Source organism: Lipomyces chichibuensis (assembly GCF_038497645.1).
Source record: "Lipomyces chichibuensis strain CBS 12929 unplaced genomic scaffold V1513scaffold_16, whole genome shotgun sequence".
Taxonomy (NCBI): Eukaryota; Fungi; Ascomycota; class Lipomycetes; order Lipomycetales; family Lipomycetaceae; genus Lipomyces; species Lipomyces chichibuensis.
Window position 1 is genome coordinate 93,639 of NW_027117468.1, and position 18,005 is coordinate 111,643.

At 46.9% G+C, this 18,005-nt stretch overlaps 11 protein-coding genes across 11 annotated transcripts; 5 read left to right on the plus strand and 6 right to left on the minus strand.

Annotated features, from left to right (window-relative positions):
- Positions 1-286: 286 nt before the first annotated feature.
- Positions 287-1,958, plus strand: V1513DRAFT_414864 (uncharacterized protein; the record flags this gene model as incomplete). Its single annotated transcript, XM_066895799.1, has 2 exons — positions 287-1,553; positions 1,590-1,958. The coding sequence occupies exons 1-2, from the start codon at positions 705-707 to the stop codon at positions 1,956-1,958; spliced, it is 1,218 nt and encodes a 405-aa protein (XP_066753473.1). The 5' UTR covers positions 287-704.
- A 287-nt stretch (positions 1,959-2,245) lies between these two features.
- On the plus strand, positions 2,246-3,314 carry V1513DRAFT_444904 (oligosaccharide biosynthesis protein Alg14 like-domain-containing protein). The gene is made up of 3 exons (XM_066898029.1): positions 2,246-2,530; positions 2,597-2,946; positions 3,009-3,314. The coding sequence occupies exons 1-3, from the start codon at positions 2,320-2,322 to the stop codon at positions 3,183-3,185; spliced, it is 738 nt and encodes a 245-aa protein (XP_066753474.1). The 5' UTR covers positions 2,246-2,319; the 3' UTR covers positions 3,186-3,314.
- On the minus strand, positions 3,213-4,720 carry V1513DRAFT_444909 (ubiquinol-cytochrome C chaperone-domain-containing protein). Its single transcript, XM_066898030.1, has 4 exons — positions 4,096-4,720; positions 3,851-4,023; positions 3,667-3,791; positions 3,213-3,611 (listed from the first exon to the last, which is right to left on the minus strand). The coding sequence occupies exons 1-4, from the start codon at positions 4,613-4,615 to the stop codon at positions 3,368-3,370; spliced, it is 1,062 nt and encodes a 353-aa protein (XP_066753475.1). The 5' UTR covers positions 4,616-4,720; the 3' UTR covers positions 3,213-3,367.
- A 295-nt stretch (positions 4,721-5,015) lies between these two features.
- On the plus strand, positions 5,016-6,131 carry V1513DRAFT_479275 (uncharacterized protein). The gene is made up of 2 exons (XM_066900299.1): positions 5,016-5,855; positions 5,913-6,131. Exons 1-2 carry the CDS (start codon positions 5,127-5,129, stop codon positions 6,072-6,074), a joined length of 891 nt encoding a protein of 296 aa, XP_066753476.1. The 5' UTR covers positions 5,016-5,126; the 3' UTR covers positions 6,075-6,131.
- V1513DRAFT_479276 (TIP41-like family-domain-containing protein) lies at positions 6,038-7,172 on the minus strand. Its single transcript, XM_066900300.1, has 2 exons — positions 6,737-7,172; positions 6,038-6,682 (listed from the first exon to the last, which is right to left on the minus strand). Exons 1-2 carry the CDS (start codon positions 7,066-7,068, stop codon positions 6,166-6,168), a joined length of 849 nt encoding a protein of 282 aa, XP_066753477.1. The 5' UTR covers positions 7,069-7,172; the 3' UTR covers positions 6,038-6,165.
- Positions 7,173-9,622, minus strand: V1513DRAFT_444914 (autophagy-related protein 22-like protein). Its single transcript, XM_066898031.1, has 3 exons — positions 8,961-9,622; positions 8,778-8,899; positions 7,173-8,731 (listed from the first exon to the last, which is right to left on the minus strand). The coding sequence occupies exons 1-3, from the start codon at positions 9,448-9,450 to the stop codon at positions 7,466-7,468; spliced, it is 1,878 nt and encodes a 625-aa protein (XP_066753478.1). The 5' UTR covers positions 9,451-9,622; the 3' UTR covers positions 7,173-7,465.
- Positions 9,623-9,644: 22 nt separating this feature from the next.
- V1513DRAFT_444915 (uncharacterized protein) lies at positions 9,645-10,827 on the minus strand. Its single transcript, XM_066898032.1, has one exon. It carries the CDS (start codon positions 10,631-10,633, stop codon positions 9,854-9,856), a length of 780 nt encoding a protein of 259 aa, XP_066753479.1. The 5' UTR covers positions 10,634-10,827; the 3' UTR covers positions 9,645-9,853.
- Positions 10,828-11,058: 231 nt separating this feature from the next.
- V1513DRAFT_379510 (nucleolar complex-associated protein-domain-containing protein) lies at positions 11,059-13,412 on the minus strand (the record flags this gene model as incomplete). Its single annotated transcript, XM_066895016.1, has 4 exons — positions 11,059-11,845; positions 11,896-12,547; positions 12,600-12,843; positions 12,894-13,412. The coding sequence occupies 4 exons, from the start codon at positions 13,410-13,412 to the stop codon at positions 11,059-11,061; spliced, it is 2,202 nt and encodes a 733-aa protein (XP_066753480.1).
- Positions 13,413-13,761: 349 nt separating this feature from the next.
- V1513DRAFT_444918 (uncharacterized protein) lies at positions 13,762-15,932 on the plus strand. The gene is made up of 5 exons (XM_066898033.1): positions 13,762-13,886; positions 13,948-14,115; positions 14,169-14,615; positions 14,671-14,937; positions 14,990-15,932. The coding sequence occupies exons 1-5, from the start codon at positions 13,833-13,835 to the stop codon at positions 15,671-15,673; spliced, it is 1,620 nt and encodes a 539-aa protein (XP_066753481.1). The 5' UTR covers positions 13,762-13,832; the 3' UTR covers positions 15,674-15,932.
- A 16-nt stretch (positions 15,933-15,948) lies between these two features.
- V1513DRAFT_444923 (uncharacterized protein) lies at positions 15,949-16,781 on the plus strand. The gene is made up of 4 exons (XM_066898034.1): positions 15,949-16,090; positions 16,154-16,222; positions 16,275-16,390; positions 16,457-16,781. The coding sequence occupies exons 1-4, from the start codon at positions 16,015-16,017 to the stop codon at positions 16,622-16,624; spliced, it is 429 nt and encodes a 142-aa protein (XP_066753482.1). The 5' UTR covers positions 15,949-16,014; the 3' UTR covers positions 16,625-16,781.
- V1513DRAFT_399979 (P-loop containing nucleoside triphosphate hydrolase protein) lies at positions 16,585-17,727 on the minus strand. Its single transcript, XM_066895471.1, has 4 exons — positions 17,630-17,727; positions 17,497-17,565; positions 17,062-17,437; positions 16,585-17,005 (listed from the first exon to the last, which is right to left on the minus strand). Exons 1-4 carry the CDS (start codon positions 17,687-17,689, stop codon positions 16,797-16,799), a joined length of 714 nt encoding a protein of 237 aa, XP_066753483.1. The 5' UTR covers positions 17,690-17,727; the 3' UTR covers positions 16,585-16,796.
- Positions 17,728-18,005: the final 278 nt, after the last annotated feature.

Below are 18,005 nucleotides of genomic sequence, written 5' to 3' on the forward strand. Positions count from 1 at the left end.
TGCAGGGCCAACCTCGGCTCGGGTGGCAATTTGCGGTGGCAATTAAAATCAGCTGCAAATTGCTGTCATCGAACCTCGGCCAAAGTCAATTAACCAGCCAATCAGCGCTGAGAGATGAAAAGCGTGCCGTTAACAAGGCGGGGGTGCTGTAATTTACGCGGAGGTTGCACATATCTGGTCATGAAGGGATACGCTCTGCCCGCCGCGTTGTTGTACCACCGTACCCTTGAGCATGTACCATATACTTTTCATGGTAGCACACAACTTCGTCCAACTCCCGCTCCATCTTCACAACTCCGAAAAGTTATCCAAGCGGCCCTGTTCTATCGAATCCCTAGTGGCTACTATTATTACTATTGCTACTACTACTACTACTACTACTACTACTTCACTTTCCCTGTAGCCACCACAGGCTGCAGCTATTCTTTGTCCAGCTGTCGTCCTCAAACAATTCCGCCGGGGCGCCGCAGCCCTCCTCTGCGGCAGCGGCCCTCGCCTCCTCCTTACTCCCTCACTATACTCCCTACACCGCCTCGCCCCAGAACCAGTTCGCGTACCATAATCCGCCCCAGCAGTCGACTTCGACCCCGTCGCCATCGCATTCTGTATCTACTCAGCTGCCCGGACACCATCAACAGTCACAACAACCACCACAACAACCACCACAACAACAACAGCAACACCAACACCAACAGCAGTCGGTCATGTCTGGTCCCGGTCCCATTCCAAATCAGCATGGTCCCCCGTCTGCGAATCCCTCCGTCGCTGCCGCTGTGCAGGTTGCAAACAGACAGCAGCAACAACCACAGCTTTATCACTATCCCTACGCGCCATTCCAATCCTCGCCTCAGGGTCTCGGTCCCATGCCCACAATGACGCTCGGTGGAAGCCTCTATCCCCCCCAGCAACCACAGCACGGTCCGACGCCGCAGCAACAACAACAGCAGCATCATCAGCAGGCAAACATGTTCGCTATGCCGCCTTTCGCCGGACAACAGCACCTGGGTGCCCAAGCTGTGCAACAGACTCAACCTCAGCTGCACCATCCGCAGTTGCATCACCAGCAACAGCCCCCGACGTCGCAGCAGCAGGGCCAGCCAGGTGGTCAACCGCTCCACCACCAACCGCAGCCGCCGCTACACGCGGATCCCATGGGCTTCCCGGACCAGTTCGGCGCCCGCTACGACACCAAGCGTCCCCATCCTCCTCCACCGCCATTGCACCAGCAAACCCAGCAGCCACAGCACCACATGCAACAGGCCCAGCAGAGCCAACAGCAACACCACTTGCAGCAAACGCCCCAACAGCAGCAGCAGCAGCAGCAGCAGCAGCAACCGCAACAGCAGCCTCCAACCACCCAGCAACAACAGCATCTCCAGGTCCCGCAGCCGCCGTCCCACGCGCCCACATCCCCATCTTTCAGCTTTGACTCGCTCGACCACGAAGATTTGTCCGCTGTTGGATCGGCGTCCCCAGCCACTGGCCACGTCGCCAAGAAGCAGAAACAAAACCCGCCGCTCATGAACGGCCAGCCGCTCCCGCAACAACAGCAAGTGCAACAGCAGCAACAACAAGTCCAACAGAACCAGCAACAACCACAACAACAACAACAACAACAACCGCAAACACAGGCCAAACGACCAGCCTCACGCGCAACAACATGGACAAAAGTCGAGGAAGAGCGGCTGCGAGTGTTGGTTGAGTGCGGCACAAAGTGGCAGGCTATTACTAAAGAATTTCCAAACCGGACCGCCGGCGCGATTAAAAAGCACTACTACGCCGACATGAAGCACACCACTTGGAATCCGGAGGAAGATTCAAAATTGACCGAGGCTGTCAAGGAAGACGAGGATCAAAAGTGGAAGAGAGTGGCTGAGAAGGTGGGCAAGCCCGCCAAGGCATGCGAGAAGCGGATTAAGGAATTGATGAAGTTGCAGCAGCCGGGCTCTGCGCAGTAGTGTGGTGCGTTTGTACGATTACATTAATGAGAGCAATGGGATATCTAATCTAGTTGGTGGGCTTGTTTTTGTATAGCTTTTGGTATAATGACGAAAAGAGTTGTATTTGTAGTCTATCTTTGTTTGATTGCGATTGGCTTAGGACTTGGTATCTAATACATATGTCGACTGATCATCAGAAGTATTGATCCCAATTGCACTGCACCTCCCGGCCCTAACCCGCTCCGCCTCTGCCCCTGCCCGAGCGCCTCACGACTAGTAGAAGATCTGATGAAGCCGTTTTCCAATCTCTGTCAATCAACTGATTGGAGAGTAATGGCTATATGGCAGCATTTGGCAGCAGAAGTACGTTTCTGACAAAATGGACATTACTGCCATCACGATCAAAGACGTGCTCTTTTTCCTAAACGAATCGCGGTGCCCGCTCCTGCTGCTTGTGTTTGCCGGCGCGACAGCTGTCTTGACCGTGCTCGGGATCCTCGCGTTTCTCGTTACGGCGCTGCTAAAGTCGTATGCATTGCCACCGGAGAAACATCCCCATGGCGCATCGGCGATGTTTGTTCTCGGAAGTGGTGCGTCTTTATTTAACAAAGACAGATTTGTTGTTAAATGTAATGCTAATTAATGTTTGGGAATAGGCGGGCATACAACCGAATTACTTGGGATTGTTGGACAACTAGACTTTACGCTCTACCCAATCCGCACCTACGTCTCCTTCTCAGGCGACAAGCTCTCGACCGTCCGCGCCTTGCAACTCGAAAAGGACAAATCTCCCACAACTAGCTCTTCCGCCTCTCGAAGCAAGGTCCAGACGCTAGAACTCCCACGTGCGCGAAACGTCGGTCAATCTTATTTCACGAGCATTTTCACGAGCGCGGCGTGCGGGCTCGAATGTCTTTTCACCGTCGTCAAAGTGCAGCCCGATATCGTCGTTTGTAATGGGCCTGGCAGTTGTGTTTTCATTTGCTTTGCTGCATTACTGCTCCGCGTACGTCCTATTTTTTTTTTTTCGTGTGAAGTTGCGTTTCGGGCTAAACCATCCTGATGTAGGCTACACGAATCAAACTCACGAGACTCGTGTACATCGAATCGTTCGCCCGTGTAAATTCGCTCTCTCTCACAGGTCGGATCTTGATATTCGTGGTTGATAGGTTCATAGTGCAATGGCCCTCACTATCAGAACGATATAAAGAAAAGGGCGTCGAATATTTCGGTATCCTAGCATAGTCCCATCATTAGACTCCATCAAAAGGTGAACGTTAGATTATTGGAAAGACATGTGACAGTAAAGATTTGGAACTATGTACAGTACATTCATTCGGCTTTTGTCTAGTATTTACACCTTTGCTTCTATGCTAAAATATGCTCCATCCAAACTCCCCAGTTCATATATCTCTGACGACGCATCATCAATTGTCTTTTCGAAATTTGGACTCATACCCGGGGAAAATATAAGTTGAAGGCAAAGGCGGCGGCTGGTACCGCAGTACGGTATCCGGGTTGTGTTCTATCCATGGCGGGAAAAACACGAATCTTCCGACGCCAAAGTCAAAGTCTGACATTTTCTCGAGGACAAAGATGTGTGTGCGAACGTAGCGGACCATTATTGCTACTTTCGCCATGTTGATATCCTTCTTGCCGCCGAAAATGTTTCTATTCAAATTCGTTAGTTATTTTTGCAATAATGCTTCCTGCGAACATTGCTTACCGCCATATAGCCGCTCCTAGGACGGCGTCGTCCGCCATTAGACCTTCATCATATGCCAATACACTGCCACGTAACTGCATGTTGAACTCTTTCAGAGTATTATTAATTAACCGGTTACTCTTGATCTAGAATTTTTTCTTCAGCGTCATCTTTCCATCTACGAATGATCATTCGATGGACATACCTTGTACTCATTCACCATTCGTTTCTCAAGATCAAGAAAAATACCATCAACTAAAGCCTGCTCGTACGCGTTTGCGTACTTCTCAGGTAACGCACGCATGCGAACTAACAGCATCCATATATGCAGCGCAGAAATCTGAAACGACTGCGACAGCGACGGCGTCAACCCCATATCTATCCCCAAGCTATTGTCAATCTCACATCTACCCAACAAAATAAAAATGCAATGCAAAAAAAACCACTCACGTTCATAATAAAACTTGGCGGAAACACCAAATTCCTTGGCGTCAGGATGATGATATCCCTGTGCTTTACACAGCTGCATGTAATTTCGCCCCGCAACCGGGGCGGCCTGGTTCTCCTCGATGTCCATCCTGAATATCTGCATGAACTTGAGCACGAGCTTCGCCTTCCAAAGCGAAACGCCACTTAATTCTGCTAACGACTTGTTGGCGTCGTTCGCGGCTTGTTGGCGGATAGGTGCGTAAGGGTCGTAAGTAGGATCGATGATTTGCTTGACCTTTGGTATCGGTAATTGTGTTTTCTTGGTTGCTGATGATGCTGATGATGCGGACACTGATTCGAATGATTGTGGTGACAAAGTCGTCGGCGCCTTGTCTGAATCGCCAGACGACCCATCTTCCCTCTTCCATTGCGGTGCCGTACCATATTGCCGTGAAATTTCAAGCCCGTTCCCACACATGCTTCGCAGCCCAATAACTCCGGACTGCCGTCCCACACGCGATATAACACCCCTCGACGACATAGCACCGAAATTAAATCCGACAAACAGTCAGACGCAGCTCGCCTTATCCAAAACCCGAAAATATGCGCGGGAAATGCGCAATTGGCTTGGTCTGTTGCTTTGGTGCACGGGCGGGAAAATTATTTCGTGGACAGCGTAAATTGAAAAATATATTCGAGATTGGTCGTGAAGTTAGGGTTTGTTTCGGAAGCCAAATGGAGCAATATGTCTGCGACGAAATAACTTGATTAGAAACAGTGAGGATTATGACATTGTTATTTATCAAAAATATAATTATGCTCAATTTGATATCGAATTTGTAATGTAGTTAGTTGTACACAACAGGATGTACAGCAAGTTCTTGATGAGAGCCGGCATGTTAGGTTTACCCTGACAGGTAAGGCTCAACGCTAAAGGATCACTATCACGAATTGAATGCTATCCAGCGAGACATCATCAGACCCTCCACCACGCCTCAGTCTATCGTTTGTCATCGGGTCAGTGTGATACATATCATTAGTTCATTTCCGCAATGACAACAATAATTGACACCCTGCGCAACGCGCACACAACATCCTCGTATCTCAACCTTCCCGCCGAATCATTACAATCCCTCTACGACACGTCCTACAAATTCGTCACATCCGGTGCCGCAGCACGCTCACTACGTCCTGAAGACCTTTACAGCGTTTTCGAGCTGCACTTTTTTCTCTCGATAATCGCAGGCAAAGATTCCGAAGCCAGCGCAATCTTAACAACTCTCACCGATCGCTTCGGGCAAGATTCGCACCGCGTAGGCGTGCTGAGAAGTATATACTTCGAAGCGACAGATGGGCCTGTTAAAGCGCTCGAATTTCTCTCCGGGCGTCAGGACACCGAGCTCGGCACTCTCAAGCGCAAGATCGTGATCCTCAAGTCCTCGAACCAAACGTCCCTCTACATCTCAGAGTTGCTCAAGCTCGTCGACAACTATCCTTCCGACGCCGAATCATGGGCGGAGTTAGCAAGCGCGTATTTAGAAGCCGGCATGTACGCACAGTCGATATTCGCTCTTCACGAGGTGTTGTTGTTGGTTCCGTTGGCGTATAATATAAACGCATTGGTCGGCGAGACGTTGTTGCTTTACGCGTCGAGTTTGCAGGCGGCGTCTAGCAGTCACTCGCTCGCTACCGAGGAGAGACTACTCGAGGCGGTCAAGTTTTTTTTGAGGTCTGTCGAACTGTGTGAGGATTACGTTCGTGGATGGACCGGGGTGCTGGTGGTATGTACAAGTGCGATTGCGGGGCCAGTCGTCGATCGGAAGCTAACAAGTTGCAAGGCTACGAAACGGATTGCGGAAATCCAAAACCCGTTTAGTGATACGTCAAAGTACAAGAGACTGTACGATGTGGCAAGGAAAGCGCTGACCAAAATTGTCGAGACAAAAGATGCGTCAGAGTCGGATATGAACGCTGCACAACTTGTATTGAAGAATTACTAAATCAAACAAGGTGGGATAATTTTTGTACTATTAGAATGCATTTTTTGATCTCCGTAACACCGCATATGCATAAGCCCATATCCTAGGTTCATCACGACATAGCTTGCGTAGGCACTTTTGCTTTCTCCGTGACAGTCTCGATCACCGGCAATTGTTCAGCAACCCAATTTGGGTCTCTCAGAAACAACCCGAAATCTCGCGTCCTCAATGGGATCTTCCTTTTCACGTTCTCGTAAGAATCCTGCTTGACAACGTACTCCCGCAACACCTCGTTCTCGCCAAACTCGACAAATATCCGGCAATCCCGAATCCTAAATACAACGTCATCCACACGTAAAAAAAATCGGCACAATAACAGTAACCGATCCGGCATGACTCGTATCTTCACACTCAGCATCGAAATCCCGTTATCCCCAAGCTCATCCTCAAATAGCACTATATCCTCGAAGAACAGAATAGGGTCTGGTCGTCGTAACTTATGCAATGGTATTTTATCCTCTGTTTTCTCAAACGACGTCGTCATATGTCTACTTGTGCCTCGGTAATCAGTTGTGTATGTCCAATCAAATGGCTTCACGACCTCATGTACCCCGTCCTCCGACATCGCTCTGCCTTCATTAGCCCCGAGAACTTCTCATTCCATACTGACGGAAATCACTCACTTATCTCTCAACCACGCCTCCGAATACGACACCTTAACTAATCCACCATCCGGATTCCCGTGTTTGGCAACTCGATCTAACGCGTCAACGGCATTAAACCCAATCTCCCATCCCGACGCATCGTGCCTTATTATCACATGGTTATTCCCGAATATCATTTCGGGAAGTGGGATTTTAATACGTTCCGTAATCTGGTCGATTTCGTCGGACTTGAGAATCGCTCTTTTGGCTGTGTGGATCGACCATCCTGCCCGTGAGATAGACGGCGTCGTAAGGATCGGTGTGTACAGTGACAACGGTGTCTGATCTAGAGATTCTTGCGTTGCTGCCATGGCGAGGTTCTGTAATAGTACTCCAATATCGACTGTAAGCTGAGCCAGCACGACCAGTTGTGGAAGTAATTGCCATGAGTATATTGCTGTCGAGCACTTTAAGACGAGACCAGCACAATTTGGGCGGGATATTGTGTATTAGGGTTTGTTAACCCTGGGTCTCGATAACTCGAGGACTTTGCGACCAGATTATCCATTTTTCACCATCACTAGTTATTCCACCGAGGAGAATTACAGTGCCTTCAACAGGTCACATACAATCAAAACCTATATACAAAATTTAAAGCTGTATATGCACCATACCGGCCAAGTGACGAACAACAATCACAAACAATGTGTCCCAAACTCCAAGTATATATAATCAATCCCTAACCGTCCTACCAAAATACATACACCGTTATATATGGATCTGCTCATCCTCAACGCGTACCTCCTCTTCCTCCTCGCCAAATCTTTGCGCATCCCGCATTCCCCGTTCTACATCCAAGCTATAAAATATCGGCATGGATATCAAAAGGAGAAGAAACAGGAAGTAAAAGGTGTACCTAATATTATGTGTGCGATCTGTGATCATGGCCGTAATCGTCGGTCCAATAATACTCGACCCCTTGTCTGTCACGGCATATAACGAAAAGAACGTACTTTCCTTCCCATGCGGGATGAGCATTGAGAAGACGGAGCGACAGACGCTGCTCATACCACCTAGAGCCATGCCATAGATTGCTGCCAGAATGTATATTTCCCACGGATGATGCAGACCAATCTTATCCGTTACGAATCCGAGCAGGCCGTACGCGGGAATTAAAGTCGTCATTCCGACAATCAGTGTGATAACTTTATTAGGCGGAATGTTGAGGTACTTTTGAACATAGCGCGAAAAAAAGATCGCACCCAGGACGCCAAATATCATGGTGATGATCCCCACCACCGCGAGCGCCGCGGGTTTCATGTGCAGCTCCGTGCGCGCGAAGAGGATTGACGTGGCGTTGATCGTCGTAGCAGAGTCAGAGAGAATAAACCAGCCTGTCAGATACAACACCACGTCGCGCAGCTTCCGAACTTCTTTAGCAGTACGCCAAAGTGTTTTCCATGCATAGGTCACATATCGAACGATCACCCTCTCCTTGTCACGAATGTGAAGTCGTGGACCAGGTCGCGGTCGCATAAAGAGAGCTGTCGGAATAGTGAACAACCACCACCATACGCCAATTCCCACTAGCACCAAACGAATAGAAAGCATGCTAGATCCCATAGCAGCAACAAATATGACGCCACTGGTTTGCACAATGAATGCAGAAAGATATCCGCATGCCACACCCATTCCACTTAGATGATTTGAAATCTCAGCCGCCTTTTCGGCGGCTGCGTCGTTTGCTGTGTGATCGAAGAATGATCGCGCATCAGGATCAACGGTGTTGGGAGGAAACGACTCAAAAGTCTCTGGTATATCTGTCACGACCGGCGGCTTACTGGATTGCAGTGCGTTGTCTGGCGCTGAATCTGTGACGGTGAGCGCCGACGTCGAGGACTCGGTCGTATGTGATAATGATTCTTCTGGTGGGTAGAGCTCGTGCCCGGCTTCGGCAGCGAGAACATCAGGGTGATTTCGGACCAAGACTGGCAAAAATGCATTTCCACAAACCGCAACAGCTCCAAATGATACCTGGCCAATTAGTATCAATTCGATTCTAACATAGTTCGATACATACGTTTCCGACGATTGTGAGGATTGATGCAAAGTAATATGCGGACGGTACAGCCGCGATAAGCAATATGGACGATAATCCACCCAAACAAGAAAATGCTAGTAATAGTGATTTTCGATAGCTCCCTGGATAAATATGTCAGCGTCATCTTGTTCGCGCATAACCACTGCTTCTTTCACAACATACCTCGATCTGCTGCCCCACTCATAGAAATGACGACAATCGCCTGTAGAAACACGCTTATCGAGAAAGTATATAATGCAAAACTCGCAGGATGAACATAAAACCCAAGGGCAGGCGTCACGCAATATCTTTCTGTGTCACTATTCGGAGGAGGTCCTGGTGACGGCCCAGGCACATCGCCAGAGTATTGGCAAGACACCGAATGATCATCTGCCATAACTGACCTTTCCCTAGCCAACTGCTCCAACAATATAGGCAAATAGATACCCACAGCAGCGACCGTGAACGGCTCAGCTCCTAATGCAAAAGACAGCCATCCCAGTATCTCTTTCCTACTGGTCGCACGCCGGTCGAGCTGGGAGTACGTCGAATAGGATGTCGGCACTGGCCGCAATCCAAGATCAGCGGCTGTTGCTGCAGATTCAGTGTCGGCATCGGCCACAACCTCGTCATATTCTGACACATCGTGTTCGTAAGAATTTTGCCCTCGCATTTTACTCTGCGTTGTGGAGTGAAGGGTGTTGGTGGCTGTGGTTGGAAATACTGTGGAGAGCGTTCCGCTCGAGGCGGCACTTCCTGCCTTAAACTAACTTCTCGCTGCATCCTTCGGTAAGTGCGCGTTCGGCTACTGTAGTCACCCACAAAATCGTGAATCTCTAAGAACGACACATATAATGTTTCTGCACATTTAATTTGGACTTTACTATATTTACACATTAGCTTTGGCTTTCAAGACATGGGAATGTTGACTACAAGTCAATATGATCTGCACTAAAACGAGCGGATTCATTTGACATTAACATACAGAGACGACTGCAGCATAATAATTTATATACAACGGCAATCAAACCAACTTATCACGAAAACTAACAAGTGCTAGACTCCAACCATCAGCCTTACAACGAAGTACCAACGTTAGATGGCTCCTGAGAGATAGGTGCCTGAGCAGCACTGGTTTCTTCACCCAACCCAGCCGGCTTCCCCTCCCGCATATCCGCCAACCTTCTTGCCTCTTTGTGAATATCAGTAGCCTCTTTCGACGCGTCACCATAAAACTGGCGGACCCTCGTACCCGCAGAACTATCAAGGGCCTTGTCGAAATACCGTTGGAAAAGACATTTTGTCTGAGAAACGCGTTCCTTAATGCCGTACTTCGCGTCCGCACTGGTAGCAGTCGTGGTTGCACGGTCGGTGATTCTGTACTTCGTGTCAGCGTCAGATAGGAATTTCTGGAATCGCGTAGAAATGCCGTGCTGCTTGTCGAACTCAGCGCTCTTCTGGACAGCCTTGTCACTCAACACGTAGCCATGGCTGAGAATCTCGGCAATAATAGCAGCTTTGGGCTTGTATTCTTGTTGAATATCATGTCCTTCCTCATCGGCGACGACTGCAGTAGCCGCAGGAGCAGTGCCCTCGGACTTCCCTTTGGGTGCAGAGGTGTCTGGCTGGACGACGACGTTGGAGTTGCCGAGCTTCGTGTCTGTGAGGAGTAGAGCAGTATTTGCGGCCGAATCGTTTTCGAATACAATGCGAGCCTCCTGCATCTTCGTGGCAGTCTCAGCGCTGCTGGCTTCGCGAATCTGGATCGATGAGATCTTACCACAGAAGGAGAAGAAGTCAGAGATCTGCTGCTTAGTGATCTCAGGTGAGATGTTGGACACGATTATAGAAGTCATTCTGTAAAAGTGCAATGATATTGAGAGTGTCTGTGATACAATATTAAAGTGGGTAGCGAGAAGTCAAACGAGATTAATGTTCTCTAAATACTCTGGTGAGCTTCCAAGGTCTGTTCCGCACCTGACGGGGAGGGAACCACGGCCGGCCGCATGGGAATAAACTAGTGTGCTAATTGAGGGGCGTTGAAGCTGCGTAATGCCTCATACGTACGTCAGGTCGATCATGTTCTTGCTGGGGCCGCACTCCAACGTCATCCCTTCGGTTTACGTTATCCGCAGTCGCTCAGCTCACCAAAGCCACAGCCCTAACCCGCATTCCCCTCCCGTCTTAGGCTCCAAGTCAAATGAACAGAGTGGCCTTATTTTCGGTCTTACGATTGCCATTTTTAATATAATACATTCTATCGCACAAATCACTATACTATCTAACGTCCAATCGTTTTCAGCGGTAACCTCCTCGCGCTCTCTGCCACTCGAGGCGAGTAGTGCTTCGCTAACAGAAATGTCTCCCATATATTGGCTGCAGCAGGATTGCTGAGTTCCGGTTCATCAATTTCTGGCCGGTAAACTCCATTCATAACTCTATCTTCTGTCGTGAATAATGCTGTCAGAGCACCGCTTCCGGTCTTAGAATCGCCTCCGTTGCCTCCTGACCGTCCCGAGTACTTGATACACAAATTCTCCAACATTTTTATGGCTGCATAGCACGATTTGTCCGGGAAATGCAACATTGCCAGAGAAAGTCGCTTAGCAAATGCAACCATCCGCAAATTATTATTAGTGCCGGTGCCAAAAGAAACTGTCTTGTAATGCTTGTTGAAGAACATGGCGTCAAATGCCTTTATAACCATCTCCATTTCCGTAGCCAGGTTGACTTTCTCTTCATGCTTGCCGACTATTTCGTCACTCTGTAACGGATCATCAAGTCTGAGCGACTTGCTAGAGTACTCTATATTGGGACTCAGCGATAACGGCATGATAATTCCGTAGAGATACGTAATGAAGAAACTTAAGTCTAAGCCTATACTCTCGCCTGCCTGCCCAGACAATAGCGCAAACGCCGTCACAATGCAAAGTAAACCCTCCCGAATAATTTTAATCTTGATCTCAATCTCGCCGTCCTCGTTGCTTCGCATCTGTCGATCTCGAATAAGTTCCTTCAATACTTCAAGAAGGTCGCCGAACAAGTCTGCATTGATCAGATGCGCAAATCTACAACTTGTTAGCATTCCCGGTCCAACTAACTTTCGAAAACGGCCTACTTTGCAAGTCCTTCCAATGTAGCTCCCATCAAAGAATTCACACGCTCCTTTAGGATGATCAAATACGTTGCAAACACTATCTTCAAAGTCTCAGACTGTAGTCGCGCAGTCTCCTCCTTTGAAACAGCATGCTCTGCCTTTTTCATCTCCTCCTCAATGCCTTTCATCTCCTTCGCCAATTTGCGCTCCCTCTTCGTTCGATGAACTCGATCTTTCTTTTTCAATTTTGGACGATTATCGATCAAGCTTTCTCGTTTCTGGGCGTCCAAGACATTAAGCTCGGTCAAAAGTCGCAAATGCAAGAACGAGTTTAGTACAGCTTCGTCCACTTTGAATTTCCGCATCTTCATCATTTTGGTAATAATCTGGACTGCATCAAGCGAAATAGTTCCCGTCTCGTCGTCCTGGAACAGTACTGTGATGGTCTGAATGCATTTACTAAACCCGGCGTCGTCAGCGTTCGTACGAGTCGCTTGTAGGCCGTCAACTCCTGCGGCCATATTTCGTCGCCGACCAAGACGTTGTGCAACAATATTGATTAGTTCGGATCGGAAATTGAAATGAGGGACAGCCACGAGAAGACTGCATGCACACGACAGAGCCGTACTGCCAACTTTATAGGAAGGCGATAATATGTCCGACTTGAACAATCCTACTCAAATATTAATAAGCCTCTTAAATAATAACTAAAGAATAGTTCTTACTCTTGACATAACTGCTCAAGCTATCGACGTACTGTTTGTAATTCAATACCAGAGTCTGCTCAAAATTGCGCAGTTTCTTAACTTCCTTTGAGATTTTAGCGGCCTTTTCAGCATCAGTCAATGGACGAATTCTGTAGCCCGGAATAATATCCTTGTAGACTGCGAGTTGAGTCGCTAACGCAAGTTGCTTGATCTTCAATAACTTGTTACTTTGATACTCAAAGACCTTCTTCAGATTCGAAACCTAGCAGAAGTTAGAACAACTTAGAGATAACTGCAGTGATACATCCTTACATTCTCTTCCGGATCCTCGATCAGTTCGCTTGCAAGCTTGGATAACTCTTCCTTAGCTAGCCGGATCATGTCTCGTTCTGGTAATTCAGGCTCTTCTTCCTCCTCGTCCTCCTCCTCGTCCTCTTCTACATGCTGTTCTTCGCCATCCTCGCCGTCCTCATACTCACTTTCCTTTTTCAGCTCCTTCTTCTGCACCAACACCCGCTTGATCCCACCGCCGGCTGTTTTAATCGGCAACTTCTCAACAATTTCCTCGCTCTCCACATCACTCCTCCACTCCCGTGGCCGCCGTTCATATTCTTGCTCCTCATTCTCAGATCCAGAACTTAACTCAATATCCTCGTCATCAAAATCCTCGTCACTGTCGTCCTCATATTTATCCGCTGTAGCCTTACTCAGCGACGAAAACTTGAGCTTCGGTTCCTCTGCCGGCTCGCTCACTTTCCGCTTCTTGGCATGCCTGGCCATTGTTGTTGTTGCTAACACGGATTTTGCCGCGGATCTCTTCTTACTCCGCATTGTCGACCAGACAAAAATACTTGAATCCTGAGTACAACAAACACTCGGTGAGGAATTCAAATCTTGCACAAAAAAAGTTTCGCATTTTTTCTGTGATAGTTTACCCGGATCAAAACTCCCAAAGCCACCCCTAACCCCATGGATGTTCTTGGTCTGCCAATAGCAATTTCGTATTAATTCCTTTGGCGATAGATAAGGCGAATTTCACATCTTATTGTTCGCAATATATTGATATTTAATTGGAGAATAGTGCTTCAAGTACTTTGCGCAATCGCATACTACATCTGGGAGGAATACTGAAAGCCCTAACCCTTCGACAGCAATTTCAAATTCCCTCTTAGTCAAAGCTACCGACTAATCTACCTATCATATTTGTCCGATCAACCTTCTTGAGCAGTTGAAGCGAGTCTGAATGCGTGGATGTTAAGATCTCCCGTTATCATTGCATTAGATTGGGATGCGTTCTATTGTTCTGTGAGTATAAATCTGCAGGACCAACCATGGTTTTCAATACATTTCTAATCTGTCCGCACAGGTTGAGGAGCATTTTAACCCTGAACTGAAAAAGATTGCATTTGCGGTGAAGCAAAAGGGAATTATATGCACTTGTAACTATGTTGCTCGAGCTCTAGGCGTAAAAAAGTTGCAGCTGCTCGTAGACGCGGTGAAGCAGTTCCCAGACCTAGTTATCGTGAATGGTGAGGTACGTCGTGTATTGGTGCTAATCTGTATGACACTGATAGTGACGTGATATAGGATTTATCACGGTATAGAGATGCCTCTAAGGAGCTATGGTACTTTGCCCGCGAAATGGTGTGGGGTGGGAAAGTGGAGCGTTTGGGATTTGATGAGTTGTTTTTGGACGTGACCGATATGATAGATTTCAATATTGCATTACTCGACGATCTACACGTACCACCAGCGTCCTCGCACCCAGTCTCAACCTTCTTCTTTAGGATGAGTAAGGAAGACCCGTCTGTCGGATTTTCTTGTCCGGTGTCATCTGTGGCCGGTAACATGGCCGCTGGATCCCTACCTGGAGATTTTGAAGGAGATAATCTTCGCTTGGTTCTTGGATCGCATTTATGTCACTACATACGGTCACAGATTTTGGATATAAAGGGGTACACTTCATCTGGTGGGGTTTCGATTAATAAGACGTTGGCGAAGATGGCAGGTTCCAGCCACAAACCAAACCAACAAGTACGCAACACTCCATGTTTGATTGCTTTAGGAAATCAACTCATTCGTTCTGTAGACTGTTCTCTTTCCGGAATTTGCGCAAGATTTTCTCGATACGTATGATATTGGCAGGATCCCATGGATCGGGCACAAAAGCAAATCTCTTATTTTAGACGCCATTTACAAAGGAACAGACAGTGTAAATCACACGATGGAGGGAGCAAGAGATGCCACAGTATTCAATGTAAGGCACCTGGCAAGCAAACAGCTATTTGTAAATATCCTTGGTCAATCATCTGGTGATAAATTATGGAATTTATTACATGGGGTAGACCAAACAGCCGTAAGTGGCACTCTAAATCTGTTCGAATAGTGCTAATGAGCAGCAACATTAGGTCCAGCCAACCTCCGATATGCCGACACAAATATCAATCGAGGACACGTTCAAGTCGTTAACCGATCTAATAGAAGTCCACAACGTGCTGCGCAGGTTGACGTATTCGTTATTAGACAGGATGTACATAGATCTAATGGATTCAAACGGAGACTGGCTCGGGCATCCTCAAACTGCGAGATTGAGTACCAGGCCTAGATCAACTGGATACTACGGCCCACGAATATCAAGGAGTGAATCGCTTCCGTCAATAGTGTTCTCCAGTAGCCACAGTCGAGACTATATTGTCGATTACCTAGTTGATAGGTGTTGGATGCCGCTGTTCTCGAAGTTAATTGGTGACGCCAAAATATTTGATGTTGTGCTTTTGAATGTCGCTGTGGTTAATATCGAAAAAGCTCCCACTAAGAGCTCCGATATAACTTCCTTTTTTGGAAAGAAGAGATATACGGACGATAATGAACTTGACGTCGTTCACCGAGCAGAATCACCGGTTACCAAGAGAGCAAAGGTTGTGGGAGAATATGCTGACTTAGAGGTAGCCCATTTCAATTTTCTAGGAGAAGACGACGAGGACGTAATTTTTGAAGAGGATAGTTATGACGAACCATGCGTTGTTTGCGGTCAGCGGATGATCAGTTTCGCTCTAGAAGCACATATGCGATTTCATGAGCTCGGTGATTGACATGATTGCTTGATGACTATTGCCCACCAGCGCGCTATATGTTAGATCAATTTAAACCCTGTTACTGTCCCATAAATTAACTATGGTCCATTTAAGTAACTACGGAAAATACATCAGCAAAGTTATTGTAAATGTTGAACATTCAGTGGAGTGTCAGAGGCTCAGGCGGCTGCGTGTTGAGTCAACTTGACCTGTTTCCGTATCACGTGTTCCACTAGCTTGGTTAGTGGTCTAACCACTCTACCTTGGGACGTCATTCACCTTTTATATGATCCGGCATTTTATACAAGCACCGAAGATTTTGTAATTGTGATCTTCTCCAATACAAGTTTTGACAGCAAATGGAGAACACCGATCCATCACTACTACCATCCATCATTTTCACAACCGCTGCCCAGCTAGTGGATTGTGTCGACAGTAAGCACCTCTCATTCCCCGTTGCAATATATTCCGAGATCATGCTTAACCGAGAGTTTCTAGAGAAATTACTTGTGGTTCTTCGTGATGGCCGGAAATTGATTGGAATACTCAGATCATTTGATCAGTATGGTAAATATTCCCGTTCCCCATCAGGAATTCAGATCGTCTCATATTATGACAGCAAACCTAGTTCTACAAGACACAATTGAACGGATAATTGTCGAGTCAATGTACAGCGATATTCAGAGAGGAGTTTACATAGTGCGAGGGGAAAACGTGGTTCTAGTCGGCGAAATTGTGAGTTTCACATTTTTTTTTTGGTCAGAGGTGTTCGGATTGTGATTAACATAACTAAACTTGAAGGATCCTGAGAAAGAGAATAGCATACAGTTAAGAGAAGTATCTCTGGACGAGATATACGCTGCTCAACAGGACGAAATCGACAACCGCAGACGGCGAGAACTTACAAAGAATAGCAAGCTGATTGACATAGGATTTTCCATAGATACGCAGCAAGAGGACATGTATTAGTGGCTCAGTCGATGTTTATTGCGGCATTTGGGCATTTGTACAATACTTCAATATTATAAGGTTAACTGTCTGGGATGAATTTACAGAATCATGGAGATCTATTGATGCAAATCTATTCTCTCCACTGAGGCATTCGTATCCAAAAATCATCTTTACCTAGCTCGATAGCTCTCTAAACTTTCTCCGCAACGACTTCTAGTGCCCATTTCAACATGTCCTTCATATGCGAGTCTATAGCTGATGCTGTTCTAATGTCTTGCTGGATTGCGTATGGAGCAAGTGGTCCTTCTAAATCTTCACCTACGAACAGATGCTTATGGGCTTTCACATAACCCGGCCAAACTATATTCTCAAAATATCCTGGCGGGTCAACCCAAAATCCTGAGAACATGTCAAGTTAACACAAGCTCCCCGCAGTAAGCAATCATGAGACATACCTTCTATTGTGGCATAACCACTTCTAGCCTCACGTCGTTTCTTTAAGCTCTCATATGGGGCTCGAAGTAAAAACTTAATATCTAACTGCTTTGTGATAACGTCGTCATTAAACATTAAGAATCCATCCACAATACAAAACTCGGTATTCTCGGCCACTGAGTTCTCGCCTAAAACTTGTTTCTTAATTTCATCTGCCTCTTCGTTACTAACCGGCGGCGTTCCCAAGCTATTCTGATCTTCCTTGTAATGAACATTATCCGGAAGCTTGCGATTCTTCTTTATATAGTCGATGGCCGCCCGTAGTGCAATGAAGTCGATGGCTTCAGGACAATCCCAATCTTCTATGCCATTCACCACAGGGATTTCTGTTTCAGGCTATATTAAGACTTATTAGCACAACTTGTCATCGTACAAATTTACGCCAATGCACGTACCTTATAAAAATCGTCTTCATGCAAGATAAACGAATTCGGAAGCACATGTCGAAGTAGTCGCGCGAGCGTCTGACTCACACATTTAGTATTGTAACCTTTTAATAAATTGCAGTGCATATTTTGGACAACTCACACTCTTTCCAGAGCTTGACGGACCGCTCACGCCTATTAAGAATATTTTCGATTCAGTCATAAGCTACACGCATTGCCTGCGGACAATGGAATATAACGAGTTGAGGATGTTAGGTAATCTCCGAGGAAAAGTATTATCGCAGTGCGGCTCATTATCGGCATGTTAAAATTGGCGCCAAAATTTCGAGTCCCATGAATTAATTAAGCCTAAGGAAATTTTGAGCACAACCTCACCCGGTGGCTAGTCGAAGCTTATATATCTACTGTGAAATCCGTTCTCGTGGCCTTCGCGTTAAAGGTACAAATCCACGATGCTTTGTACTATGTACTGTCTACCGTGGGCCAGATAGCTATTACGATACGGATTATGATTTTTT